Source organism: Lissotriton vulgaris, chromosome 12 (genome assembly GCF_964263255.1).
Source record: "Lissotriton vulgaris chromosome 12, aLisVul1.2, whole genome shotgun sequence".
Taxonomy (NCBI): Eukaryota; Metazoa; Chordata; class Amphibia; order Caudata; family Salamandridae; genus Lissotriton; species Lissotriton vulgaris.
The window spans coordinates 227190864-227205643 of NC_141700.1; the positions used below are offsets into that span (position 1 = coordinate 227190864).

A 14780-nucleotide genomic window follows, 5' to 3' on the forward strand; every position below is an offset into this window, starting at 1 on the left:
GAACCAGTGACCAAGTAATGTGATTCAGAAACGCGTATGGCGAGAGGCAAAATACTTTGTGTGCAATGGCCCATCTCTGCATGCTGCTGCCTATCAAATAAATAAGGTGAAAGCATACCATGGGGTGAGGTGTCCTCATTGCGCGAGCAATTTCGATATATATATATATATATATATATATATATATATATATATATATATATATATATATATATATATATCCATTCCTTCCTGCTTCTACAGGCACGGCACGCAGGACACAAAAACCACCACACAGCTCATCCAGTACATCAGGTCAGTTTATTATCACCTTGATTCTCTCTCTGGCATGACGCGTTTCGGGTATGAGATACCCTTGATCACATAACGGTCTGATGATACAGAGGCCCTTTAAGTACTCATTTTTTTCTCTCTTTGCTAAGCACACCACGTGATTCATGAAACGTGAAAACATATTATCAACCAATACGTTGAGTGGCTCTTTCATTCTATGTACACAGCACTTATAGAGAATACGGCTTCCTGATATTTATCTACTGGCTCTTCACATGATATTATTACTGCATAAATGCAATTACGGTAAACATGGACTGGATTTGTGCAAACTTACATATATAAGTTAATATGGCAAACATCATTACATCGTAAATAATTTGAATAATTTAAATACATTATACAATTATCTGCTATATACATATAAAACCACTGTGCAGCAAAATCTATGTACATATATATGTTTATACAGATCTATCACACTTTTTATGAGATGAATTTACATATATTACAAATTCATAAAGAGTGATTTATTGCAGCTTAAATGCAAAAATTATGTGTGCAAAAGTATGCCATTATGTAAACTTGAATACTCTTTCTCCACCTGCCACCATATTGCTAAATACTATGTTAGAACCTTAGTTCAAATTGTCTGCCTAAATGCAGACACATATGTGCAAAATACGCCTTTTGTACAAATGTAGTCTCATATCGTATCTCCATGTGCAAAAAGTTACTCGATGTAATTCATATTAGTTTATGACAACTGAGCCCAGTTGTCAAGAAGAGCTCACTCCAATTCCTCTATACAAACAAAGTGCTAAGTGCTATAAAAAATTGGAACGAATGCTAAAAAAAATTGCATTCAATAATGTATCTATATTTACAGATAAGCTGTATGCAGTGTTGTCAATTATTTACATGTAACAATATTTGATCAAAAAATTGGCGTGAGAAAATTTTCACATACGAATTTAATATACTGTTTGCAGGGAGTTTATTCCTGCTGTTCAAATCATTTTCATTTGGACACCGTCATCAGTCTATCCAGGTCCACTAAGGTACATGCTATTGATATGTGTATCCACCCATTAGCAGGATACTATGTAGATATTTTCCTTCTAGATCCTTTTTCCTATTTCCTCATATTTTCAGAAATTCTAAAAGAAATGTAGATGTAACATATATGAGGAAGGTTATAGACACGTTGCTGTAAATTATATACACATAAAATTCAATAATTGGTTAATACACAAGTTGAATTTAGAGAAATGTGTGTAAATCCTCTGCGTTGTTGAGGCACTGGGGAAACTTGCAGTTGAGATTAAGAATATATTTGGTCTCTAAATGTCTTAAAAGAGTTTCCCTATCACCTCCCTTCTTAGGCATGGGGACGTGATCAATGACAAAGTACTTTAAGCAGTTAATGTCCTTATTATGCACAGACTTAAAATGCCGTGCTACAGGGTAATTCGGATCACAATTAATGATAGCTCTTATATGCTGTAATATTCTCACGTGCACCTGTTTCTTAGTACTGCCCACATACCTGAGCCCACAGGTGCACGTGAGAACATACACAGCATAATCTGTGCGACAATTAAAATTACCCCTGATAGTTTGTTCATTTTCCCTGAACGGAGTGCTATATTTCGAAGTGTTGACCCCAAAGTTACAGGCCCGGCAGGTTGCACACTTAAAAAACCCTTGTTTTGCCGGTAACCATGTTTTAATTGAGGTCCCTTCCATCATGGATTTCGATAAATGACCTTCCATGGTTTTACTTCTTCGAAATGTTACTGTTGGTCTTTCAGGTAACCTGTATTTCAGGACATTGTCCCTTAGTACTATAGGCCAATTTTTAGTTAAGATGGCCTTAATCTTCTGCTCCTGCATGCTATAGGTGGTTATTAGCCTGGGTGTATCCATATCACTGTCATCCTCGATTGTGATTGATTGATTCATAGGGAGCAGGGATTCTCTAGATCTATCATATGCTCTTTGCACTGCTTTATTCAGCACGTTCACAGTGTAACCCCTTCTTTTGAAACGTTTTAAAGTCTTTGCTTTTGTTATATTCCTCCTGAGTGCTGCATATACGTTTTAGCCGTAGCAATACCCCAAAGGGAATGCTAGCAATCAGATGTTTGGGGTGGGAACTAGTAGCATGCAGTAATGCATTTCCTGCAGTTGGCTTCCTAAATGCACTAGTTACTAATTTCCCATCTATTATCTGAATCCGCACATCCAGGAAGTCTGTAGTGGTAGGGCTACAGTGTGATGTAAAGTGTAGGTTACATTCGTTGACATTGATTTGGTCAATAACATTTTGGGCACTATTACTGTCACCTTTCCAAATCATAAAATCGTCATCAATAAAACGCAACCAAACAATAACTTTGTGCTCGAAAACGTCCCTGCATTTGTCCATGAGGGCCTGCTTTTCCCAGAGCCCCACGTGCAAGCACGCGTAGCTCGGGGAAAAGCAGGCCCCCATTGCAATACCCTGTTTCTGTCTATACAAATCATTGCCATATGAGAAAAAATTATTATCAAGGCACCATGCAGTAAGTGACAATAACATTCTATTGTGCATTAAATAATCTGCAGATCTAGTTTTTAAAAAGTGTGCCACCCCTTGTAGGCCACAGTTATGTTGGATACTTGTGTATAGCGACTCGATGTCCAGAGTCACTAATGTTAATCCGTTACACCAGGTGAAATCATTAATATGTCTAACGTCCCCAGTGTCTTTTATGTAAGACGGCAGAGCTCTTACCAGATCCTGAAGGTAGAAGTCAAAATATTGGCCCACACGTTCTGTCATACTGTTGATGGCCGATGTAATAGGACGCCCTGGAATAGGTGTCACCCCCTTATGTATCTTCGGTAATAAATATATAAAGGGCATCTCAGGGTTTGCATTGTGCATAAAAGTATATTCCTCTGAGGTAATTAGACCTTCACTCTTCCACTTAAGGAGTTCTTTCTTCAGATTCTCTTTTGATTTCTTGTATGCCTTCATGGTTGTCTTTTCATCACATTTTACGTTGGTCAATTGGCGTAGCACTTCCTTTTCATAGTCTATTTTGGGCCAGAGGACGATGTTCCTACCCTTGTCTGATTTTTTCACTATGACCCCCGGATTTTTTTTTATTTTGTCCATGAGTTGATTGAACTCTTTCTGTTTTTGATTCATATGCCGTTTTTTAAAATTCACTTGCATGTTAAGTTGTTTCATGTCCTCAATTACTCGATCATGGAATACGTCGATTGCATCTTTCTGCATTAGCGGCATAAAAGTCGATTTAGGCCTGAATGGGCCTTCGCCTGCGCCCTTTTGCAGCAAATCCGGTTCTTTTAATTTGTTCTGTACGGAGATTTGGGATGTATTGGGCTCTTCATTACTAAGCTCATGCATAGCCCATAGGGCCGGGATTTCCGCAACTGTCAATGTCTTTCCTGCCCCACTCGTTTCTCTATTCTTTTTATCCTCCCATCCACTTTTGAGTGCGAAGAATTTTATATATATATAATTTTTTCCACTGAAAAAAGCCAATGGTGACAGAGGCATTATAGTTAGGAAACAGAATTAAAAGCCCTACAAATTCACAGAAAAAACAAAGGTTACAGGGACATTTTAGTTAGGCTGACATTTCACTAGTAGAAAGCCAGAGAAATTCAGCAGTTATAGTCAGGGGTGGCCAGGGGTGGCCGGAGCTGGAGTAGTTGTACTCCATGGAATTTCATGAAGTTATTAGAAAACTCAGTGAGTTTTGCAGAGTTCCGTGGCCTGGTGAAGTGCCCCCTGCCCCTGCCCCTCCCCCTACCCCGCTAACAACCAGGCCCCCACCTGCCAAAACCCCTGCCCCCTCCCGCTAATGCCCCGGCCCCCACCCCCTCCGGCTAAACCCCCAGCCCCCCTCCCACGTAGTAAGGCCTAAAAGAGTAAAGACTAAGAGACTTATCTTCCTTCCAAATCAGTGTACTGCTCCTGCTGCTGGGTCTGGCTCCACTCGGCTTCCGCAGCTCTGGTTGAATTACAGGAAGAACTGCAGTGCATAGCATACTGCTTAAAGGCATTCCTGACCCTATCATGCACACTGCAGATCTTCCTGTATTTCAACCGGAGCAGTTGAAGTGGAGCTAAGTCCAGGTGCAGAACACCAATTTCGGAGGAAGGTAAGTCTCCCACTTCACCGGTGAACTCCAAATGGAGTGTGGAGTTACTAAAACTCTGCAAACTTCGCTGGCGGAGCAGAGTTCACCGCCCACCCTTAGTTGTAGTTATCTGAGCTGACTATAACTCGCGCCCTGCTTATGACCACATATATTACATTACTCATGGCATGTCAGTGAAATCACTGATGACATCATCCACAGAATCTGACGTACCCACTCACACCCCAATATAACCTTTCATACAGCCATTCCAACTTACACCCTACCATCCTCAAAACCATTGGGACACCCATACCAGTACTGACACACCCACTCACTGATTCATAAGTCTACACACACATCAACTCAGTTACCCATAGAGCCACTCATACACCAACTCACTCACTAAAACAGCCACTGATATATCCACCCATACAGCCACTCACACACTGTCAGTCACCCATAGAGCTAGTCACACACCTACTCACTCACCTTTAAAGTCAATCATACAGCCACTGACTCACCTAGACAGTTATACTATAACGCCAAAGTAACCTTTGTTTTTTCAGTGAATTTCTAAGGTTTTATAAATGCTAATTCCTAACTATAACGTCCCTGTAACCTTTGATTTTTTCAGTGAATTTCTAAGGATTTTTACAATTCTCATTCATAGTTGCTACGTCGATTTTCTTAAGTGTGCCTCTAAGATTTTCGTATTTTCTTTCTGTAATTGGATATTGTATATTATATTTATAGTATACACCACTAATTTTTTTGATTTGCTATGTGTTTATCACAAAGTACATTAATCACTGGTTTTATTTTTAAGAATTTTTTGAGTCCCCACAACATTGTTGCAGTTACTGCGGAGAATCTGTGATCAGCTAATGTATTTCACATAATCAAAAAAATACACTTAGAGCCACCTAAGAGCCCAAAAATGTGTTCATTTTCTTGTAAAATATTTTTATTTTTAGAATGTTTAAAATTTGCATCAAAGTCACGATGGTCACAAATATGTCACGACAACGGAAAACAAAAACAGACATTTAACAGCCTCAGTGCATCCAAATATAATAAGTGAAAAATCCATTCTAAACATTATGCTACACATATTACTATATACATACTTTTGTAAAACATGCTTAAACTCATGTTTTCATACTAAGTTTCTTTAGAATCCATCTTTAAGACCTATTTTCTAATTTCGCAGTTATTCGGGAAGTCGCAACAACGCCATTAATCGCAACTGTTGCACCATTTCCATAAAGTAAAACACACACACATATATATATATATATATATATATATATATATATATATATATATATATATATGAAAACATATTTCACACACTAGGCGTTTATTACTGTACACTTCAAACGTATGTTTTTCTAGTGCATTTCTAGACCAGCCATCTCTAAAACCTATTTCCCTTTTTCGCGGCGAGGCCAGAGATCGCGATGACATCAGTACTCGTGATTTCTGTGGATACATCGTGAACGCAGAAAGCAAAAGAAGGAATTCAATAGCCACCACAACATTCAAAAATTATAACTAAATACTTCATTCTAATCATCACACTAGATAAATCACTGTCTAAATAACTCTACAAAAACATTTATCAGAATCTCAATACAATGTGTATTAATGATTCAGTGATTTCTTTTTTTATTTCCATCAATATTCGCGATGTTTCCAAGATACTCACGACGTCCCTATGACGGTACATGGGTGGCCGCACTGGCAGTCATGTCGTCGTGGTGAATATCATGCACAATAAAAAAAATCCATTCTGGACCCATAATTTGTGTCAATACCATGTACATTTTTAAAACATGGGGTCAGAGTACACCGTGACCCCTTATGTTTGCTTTCACAGACAATATTAGCCCTGCAAACTGTTCCCAATAGATAAAATGGCAGCTGCAACTTTCTGTTCAGGTTGTGTCCAGCCAATCACAGCATTCCTGTTGGCGCGTGTGTTCACGATTAATTGCAAAACTGTCGCAAAATATCCACAGCCAGAGATATCACTATCATTTTAAATTTATATTTCTCAAAAACTACTGAACGGGTTTACACCAAATAACCAAAAGGCACTACCTTAAGACCAACATCTACCTCACTGCCAAATTTTGTTTAAGTCTATTCAGCGGTTCGGGCTGTAGGTGTGGCTAAAGGTTCCTATGGGAATTAACATTACAAATGCACCCATATTTAGCACCTGAATTTCTCAGTCACCATTGCCCGGATCACCCCCAATCTTTCCAAGACACACAGAACCTACCTTGACACTTTTTTGGTAACATTTTATAAAGATTAGTCATACAACGCCAAATTTATAGCCAAGTCATAAAACGCTTTTCCTATAGAAACTAGGTCCTAACTATAACTACCTACTGGCGACCGTCTGTAGGTAATATATATATAAAACTGTGAAACAATATTTCTTTGGTTGCTTCCTGAAGAAAAAATAGTGTTTACCTTCTTTAAAACATTTATGTACATATTCTTCTAAATCAGACCTGAAAAATCTGCTTCTTGTAAATGACATGCATAGAGTAACTATAACTCGCACATATATATATATATATATATATATATATATGTATATATATATATATATATATATATATCATTATCAACAGCTATAGATTATTATTTCCAGTACTGCTTCGCTAATGTCAGGAATGCACCCATCCTGCAATGGAATACGGAGCACAGGATTCAGAAATAAATCCACCAATCTTCCTTCATAGACTCTCTGGTGGCAGCCTTCTGACACCACAGGACAATCCCTCAGTACTTGCACAGGTAATTGTGGTGGAGAGTACTGTCGGGGTCTGGGCAGAGTCCTAATTTAACAGAAAGCAGATCAATATTATGGCAGGAATTAAGTCCCATTACAATATAAAGCATTGTGAAAAGGTCATAAATTACTTACTAGATCCTTGAGATGGATTCGCACTGACAAGCACTATGTACCAGGAGCGGGGGGCATACAGCATTCTAGAAGTTGCCAGGACCATCTTGCTCTTTCTGACCCCACGGTATGGTAACCTTTAACATGGCCTTCACCTACAACTGACTGCCTGGTCCTCCACAGTCTCCAATCTCTCTCATGAATTTCAATGTGTCTTTATGGTTCCAGAGGCTCTTGCACTGATGTCTCTTCCTTGTTCCCCTTGATGAAATATTGACAGCTACATTTTATTTAAAATCTTTTATAACAGAGTGAAAAAAGAACATTTTACTTAAGTGTTGGTTGGATATATTCTTCTAACGTTCACCTTTGTGTTTGCAGAGCGTTTTTCCTTCAGTGTTCCAGAGAATGTTCGGCTGTCGGATGAAGTTGGCAGATTAAAAGTGGAAGACATAGACGAGCCACAAAACAGGAAAACCAAGTTTAGCTTTGTTAATGGAAAATTTGAAGATACGTTTTCAATTCTGACAAATGCCATTACTAATCAAGGAATTATTGGATTAAAAAAGGTATTATTGATCAACTTCCCTCAGTAGTGTCTGGAACAGTGCATGGTTAATGGAAACAATTTGATTAGTTCCCAATGTTAACACATTTTGTGTACTTTGAAACAAACATCATTTAAATTTTGTTAGCATATTTGCTGATTAAATCTTTACAACTCTAGCCCTAGGGTAACCGGTGAAAGGGGTTGGGAACGTGATTTGGGGAAGCAAACTATGAGATTGGTCAAATACCAGAGCACACCAAAGAGGTCTCAGTCGACCACTAGATTTGTAGTTTGTTGATGCTGGTTGATTAAGGGTTCCTTAAACTGGGTCTAAAGGCAAAAATACAGTGGACTGTAAGAAATTGTGTTACTAGTTGGCTTTGGTGCGAGACCTGATCAAGCAGCACTGACAATCCTTGTCAGTGTAAGACTCAGAAACAAATAGAATGTACAGAGTTCCCCAAAAGAAGGGTGGTAGATTGGAGGAGTAACTCTCTCACTGAAAGTGTGACAGGGAATTAAGCTAATCCCTTATCGGAACTAAGGATGCCTCACACAACTAAAAGGCTGGACGACTGTTGTCATCCTACCTGATGGTTGTTTTGTATCATAATTGGCCTCCTGCTCCAGCGACAGGCTGGCGGTGCAATGCCTGACGGGTAGCACAGAGTGCTACTCTTTGGTGGAGTTCTTTTGTTCCTGGCCAATAGATGTGTGCGTGTGAGGGGCCTAGGAGGTGAAGAAGTGAGCATGAAGGGAAGGTTAAAAGAGGCCAGTAGAGTCCACTTCGGATTACTTTATTCATGTGGCTCACTGCCTAGTTAAAATTGGTGAAGGGAGGGGTACCGAAGCACAAAGGTAAGGTGGTTTGGCTTCGTTCAACCCTCGCCTATGGTGTGGTCAACATGTTTCATGCCTCTGCGGCAATTCTTCAGGACCTAAATAAGCTCATCAACTAGTAAGAAAAATCTAACAATTTGAAAGAAGTTTCACATACAACCTGCGTGGTGGATGTACCAAGGCAGGAAGGAGTCCTGCGTAGGTTCCCGCCCCCTAATCCCTGGTGGATGGTCCCCACAGACTGTCCTTGTGGGGCCTGAGCTGTCAGGTAGTTACCTGGTTGGCTCGAGGCACATGCTGGAAAGCACCTACCCCTACAACGGCGGCGAGATCGCAGGACAGCCGGTCTTGCACCTACCCCTACCACGGCGGCGAGATCGCAGGACAGCCGGTCAAAGTAAGACTCAAGCAAACCCCAAATTAACATGCGCTCAACACCCTGGTAGCTTGACACAGAGTAGTCAGCCTTAACTTAACCGTGATGTGTAAAGTATTTGTGCAACACTTCAAACAGTAAAATAGTAAAAACATCGCACAAAAAGATCCCACATCAGGTTTAGCAAAATAGAGCAACATTTAATAAATAAAAAAAGGCCAAAACAACAAAACTCCAATCAGTAAAACCTGAGTAATTAATTTTTAAATGTTAAAGCGTAAAAAGCGCCTAAAAGCACAAAGCACAACCACTGCTTTTTGGTCGGGTTGGACTGGGTCAAAGTCAAAAGATCAGGCCCACTGCGATTGAGCGCAGTCCAGATACAGTCCCAGGTTAGTCCAGCTGAAGGTTTACCTTTGCAAGTTTGTGCGAAGAGTCCTGTTCGCTTTGCAGAGGACCACGAGGAGCAGGGAGAGGTTAACAGGATGCTGTTGGCAATGTGTGAGGAGCCACCTGGTTTCGTGGGTGTTGCGGGAGTTCTGCAGTGGGGGTCCCCGCGAGTGACCGATGCTGCAGTGCAGAGAGTCACACTGACCGTGCTTTTCGCTGATTTGTGGTGCGAGCTGCAACATCTTGGTGCAAACTGGCCTGTTAGCAGACATAAAGAGTCCAAAAGCTTGATGTAAGTTCGAGTGAGCAACACCAAATGTCCAGGACCTGAGAGGCACCGCTTGGGGGTCACTACAGTGCTGCAGCTGGGTCCAAGGGCTGGTGCAGGATACTGGGGATCCTTTTATGTCCCTGATGCTCTGATCAGGAGGCCAAACTGGGTATGGGTTCCCAGGCAGTAAGGCCAAACCCTGCCTTAACTAGTATTCCAAAACTAAATCCCAATAATGCCACGTAATTTCACATCACTTATTTCATACCATGCACATGAGCGAAACTGTATGCAAGAAGGAATTTTTTATCTCGGAATTAATCAATTCAAATTTGCATTTTATTTACACATTTCTTTTATGTATTTTTTCAAACCATTTTTTTTTCAACAAGACTTTTTTGTGAAGCACATTACAAGTGAACAATACAAAAATTAAACAAAAAATAAACGTGTCACTGCTTACTTATATACATCATTCATACAGAAAGACATTGCAATCATACTATAAGCACATTCACACCACTAACAATATAAAAGGGAATACATTTTTCATACAATTTATATACAGTTCATGAGTAAGAAACCATAGATCTATGTTTTTAGATATGAATCTCTGTGGTCAAAAGATTTGTTCAGTTCTCTTATGGTTTCCACGTAAGAAACGTGATATAAAGGGGTCGAACAATACAAAAATTAAACAAAAAATAAACGTGTCACTGCTTACTTATATACATCATTCATACAGAAAGACATTGCAATCATACTATAAACACATTCACACCACTAACAATATAAAAGGGAATACATTTTTCATACAATTTATATACAGTTCATGAGTAAGAAACCACAGATCTATGTTTTTAGATATGAATCTCTGTGGTCAAAAGATTTGTTCAGTTCTCTTATGGTTTCCACATAAGAAACGTGATATAAAGGGGTCTACGCGTTTCAAACTCCTTGGTTTTGGAGTTCTCGTCAGGACCAAAGGCTGTAAATGACAAAAAGGGGGGAACCTGTATTAATGTATGAACTATTTCTACGTGAGCCGCCTTAGGTTCAACGCCCACTTCTCTGCTTCTTACCTCTCTAAATGGGAAAAGATGTGCCTCATGAATTCATCATCTATCGCGGGGCGGGACGTCCTATGTAACAAATATACACCTTTGCTGGTATGAATTTCTAATGGCAACATTCCGTATCAGGCATGCTCAACATCATACTTACTTCTGGCGTGATATCTTTCTCCTTAGTTCTATAGTGGGGAAAGGACAGGGAATCTGTCAGCGGCTTGTGTTTATATTAGGCTTCAATTCACATACGTTTCATGGCGTGTCTTACCGGTTAATTGGATGGTGAACGCCGGAATTTTATAGCTCTGTGATGGGTCGAGTTGGGGGTCACAGGGCGTCTGTGGGAGCCAAGAGCGATAATGTCTTAATATATGTTTGCGCGTTGACAACAAATCTCAATATCCTTAATGCATCTTACCGGAGAAATTGCCATGATAAACAAGAATATGAAAAATTGACAAACAATCTGATTGACCGGGGGTACCCCAAAAAACTTTTACACCGCTCCAAAAAACGAGCATGGTGGACTCCAAGAGAACATCTGCTGGAAAAAAAAAAAAAAAAGAAACTGGACCGAATAGTCTTGGTGACTACCTACTGCCCAAATTCAAACATGCTAAAGAAGGTTATAAATAACAACTGGCACTTGGTCAAAAATTTGAGCGAAGAATTAAAAAAAAAACATTATTCGCTTTTAAAAAAGAATCAAATTTGGCCAACAAATTGGTGAGAGCTGCATTACCAACGAAACCATCCACCAATTTAAGAAGCATGATGGGCTTACCCCCAGTGATGGGACACCATAAATGTGGAGGATGTAATTGTTGCGAATCGACCGAAGAAGGATCAGTGTTTAAACACAATGGAATATCGTGGAAACATGAGCAATTTACAAATTGCAAAACAAAATATGTGATTTATGGGATCAAATGCCCATGCAACCTCCTATATATTGGGAAAACCAATCAGGAGATACGCTCCCGAATACAACAACACAAATCCAGGATAAAACGGAAGGTACCCAACGCCCCATTAGTCAGTCACTGGCAATTAAAAAATCATGAGGACAATGATTTTCGATGGACAGTATTAACAAAGGTGGAACAAGATCCGAGAGGAGGGGATATAGACACTAAACTGTTCAAAAAAGAAGCATCAATGATTGTCAGATTTAATACGGCTACCAATGGCTTAAATGAATTATCTGAAATGTTCAAGCTATAAGAACACATTGGCACCCAGGATATAATTGATGAATAGGTCCCCTATCCAAGATGGCCCCCATCGGAGATACCACCGGATTCACCGTATAATCAAACACGTCTTTCTATCAATATTCGAAATCGGCATATGACCATCCAGAACTTTAAGTAACACCAAGTGAACGCTTCACATACACAAACGTCATTTTCGATATTGAAAACTTGACTACACAAACATGGCGACCATAACACACGAGTAAGTCACGTGACCTACAAACCAGGAAGTCAAAACACCATCGGGTGTCTTCACTGTGAGATCGGAAGACGGGACCCAAACGGAGCACATCGCGAATTGAAGGTATGATTCCAAACATACATTCGGGATACTTAAACCTGTTACTAATGCGCAAACAAATACTGAGACACTCTCGCTCTTGGCCCCACAGACGCCCTGTGACCCTCCGCCCGATCCATCACAGATCCCGGCGTTCAGCATTGTATCAACCGGTAAGACTCGTCACGAAGTGCACATGCAATCCAAAAGATGCATTAAGGATATTGAGATTTGTTATCAACGCGCAAACATATATTAAGACATTATCGCTCTTGGCTCCCACAGACGCCCTGTGACCCCCAACTCGACCCATCACAGAGTTATAAAATTCCGGCGTTCACCATCCAATTAACCGGTAAGACACGCCATGAAACGTATGTGAATTGAAGCCTAATATAAACACAAGCCGCTGACAGATTCCCTGTCGTTTCCCCACTATAGAACTAAGGAGAAAGATATCACGCCAGAAGTAAGTATGATGTTGAGCATGCCTGATACGGAATGTTGTCATTAGAAATTCATACCCACAAACGTGTATATTTGTTACATAGGTGGTCCCGCTCCGCGATAGATGATGAATTCATGAGGCACATCTTTTCCCATTTAGAGAGGTAAGAAGCAGAGAAGTGGGCGTTGAACCTAAGGCGGCTCACGTAGAAATAGTTCATACATTAATACAGGTTCCCCCCTTTTTGTCATTTACAGCCCTTGGTCCTGACGAGAACTCGAAAACCAAGGAGTTTGAAACGCGTAGACCCCTTTATATCACGTTTCTTACGTGGAAACCATAAGAGAACTGAACAAATCTTTTGACCACAGAGATTCATATCTAAAACATAGATCTATGGTTTCTTACTCATGAACTGTATATAAATTGTATGAAAAATGTATTCCCTTTTATATTGTTAGTGGTGTGAATGTGCTTATAGTATGATTGCAATGTCTTTCTGTATGAATGATGTATATAAGTAAGCAGTGACACGTTTATTTTTTGTTTAATTTTTGTATTGTTCACTTGTAATGTGCTTCACAAAAAAGTCTTGTTGAAACAAAAAATGGTTTGAAAAAATACATAAAAGAAGAAATGTGTAAATAAAATGCAAATTTGAATTGATTAATTCTGAGATAAAAAATTCCTTCTTGCATACAGTTTCGCTCATATGCATGGTATGAAATAAGTGATGTGAAATTACGTGGCAGTATTGGCATTTAGTTTTGGAATACTGATCAGGAGGCCAGCAGACTAGCCTTTGGAGCACTCTGGGGTCTTGGGTTCAAGATTAATTTGCAGGTCCAGTTCTCCTTCCCCCAGGCAATAGGGCAGCGGGTAATAGGACAGCAGTTCCTTTAGAGCAACAGTCAATCAGAGTGGCAGTCCTTGTAACAGCACAGCAGTCATTCTTCTTGGTGGAGTATATACAGGTCAAGAAGTATACTGAAGAGTTGGCGGCTGAGGTCCAGCATTTATACCCAGGACTTATACCCAGTTGTGCCATTGAAGTTGGACAATAGCTTCTGGAGGTTTCCCTTTAAAGGCCCTAGGCATCCTGCCTTCCCTGTCCTGGCTCCAGACTAACTACGGGGGTTGCAGTCCTTTGTGTGGAGGAAGGACACAGCCTATTCAAGTGTAAGTGGAGCTGTACCCAGCTACTCCCTCCCATCCCGCCAGTGATGGCCCATCCACAGACACCTAAGCTCCCTTTTGTGTGTGGCTCTCTATGGGCAAACACAAAGCTCAATTGTCAGCTGCACCCAATCATGTGACCCAGGTACATGCTACAGGCACTAAATGGCTAAGGCAGGGAAATGCCAACTTGACATGCCCGGGTAAAACTCTAACTGGCATGCTTCGCAAACACCAGTCCTCTGCCTTCGAGCTGGAGCTGCTGGATGAATAGCAGGAGCCCCAGACCACTCCTGCCAGGCTTATGCAAACAATGATCTCCTTCTACTCTAAGCTTTACGAGGTCACATCAGTGCATGATGCAGTGGAGCAGATTGAGTACCGGAACACTGTTTGGCTGCTATGCCTGAACAGTGCTCAAGCCAGAGGATCTATGGGACTTATATTGGCCGCTTTCAATGATCAATGTGGACAACAAAATCTTCAGTAAACTGGTATCTAATCACCTCCTCCCGTTTATGCCCTCTATTATGCGTCCGGTCATGTCGGGCTTTGTACTGTGCTGGCACACTGCACACAATCTCTGCATAATATTCACACTCATACATACCCTGGACCCTCAACTTACTCCTGTAGACGCCCTTTTAGACGCCTCGAAGACCTTCAATTCGCTTGAATGGCCATACCTGTTTCAGCTCCTTGTATGCATCGCCTCAGTCCCCGCTTTCTTCAACAAATTCAGCTACTATACACTCGCCCTATC

The 14780-nt window shown here is 40.5% G+C and overlaps 1 protein-coding gene across 1 annotated transcript in view; it reads left to right on the forward strand.

Moving 5' to 3' along the window:
* The window catches only part of CDH5 (cadherin 5), a 294784-nt gene that overhangs the window by 168049 nt on the left and 111955 nt on the right, over positions 1-14780 (forward strand). Inside the window, exon 6 of the mRNA XM_086947719.1 lies at positions 7742-7929. Within this exon, the coding sequence (XP_086803845.1) occupies positions 7742-7929 (188 nt within the window). The remainder of the gene's footprint in view (positions 1-7741; positions 7930-14780) is intronic.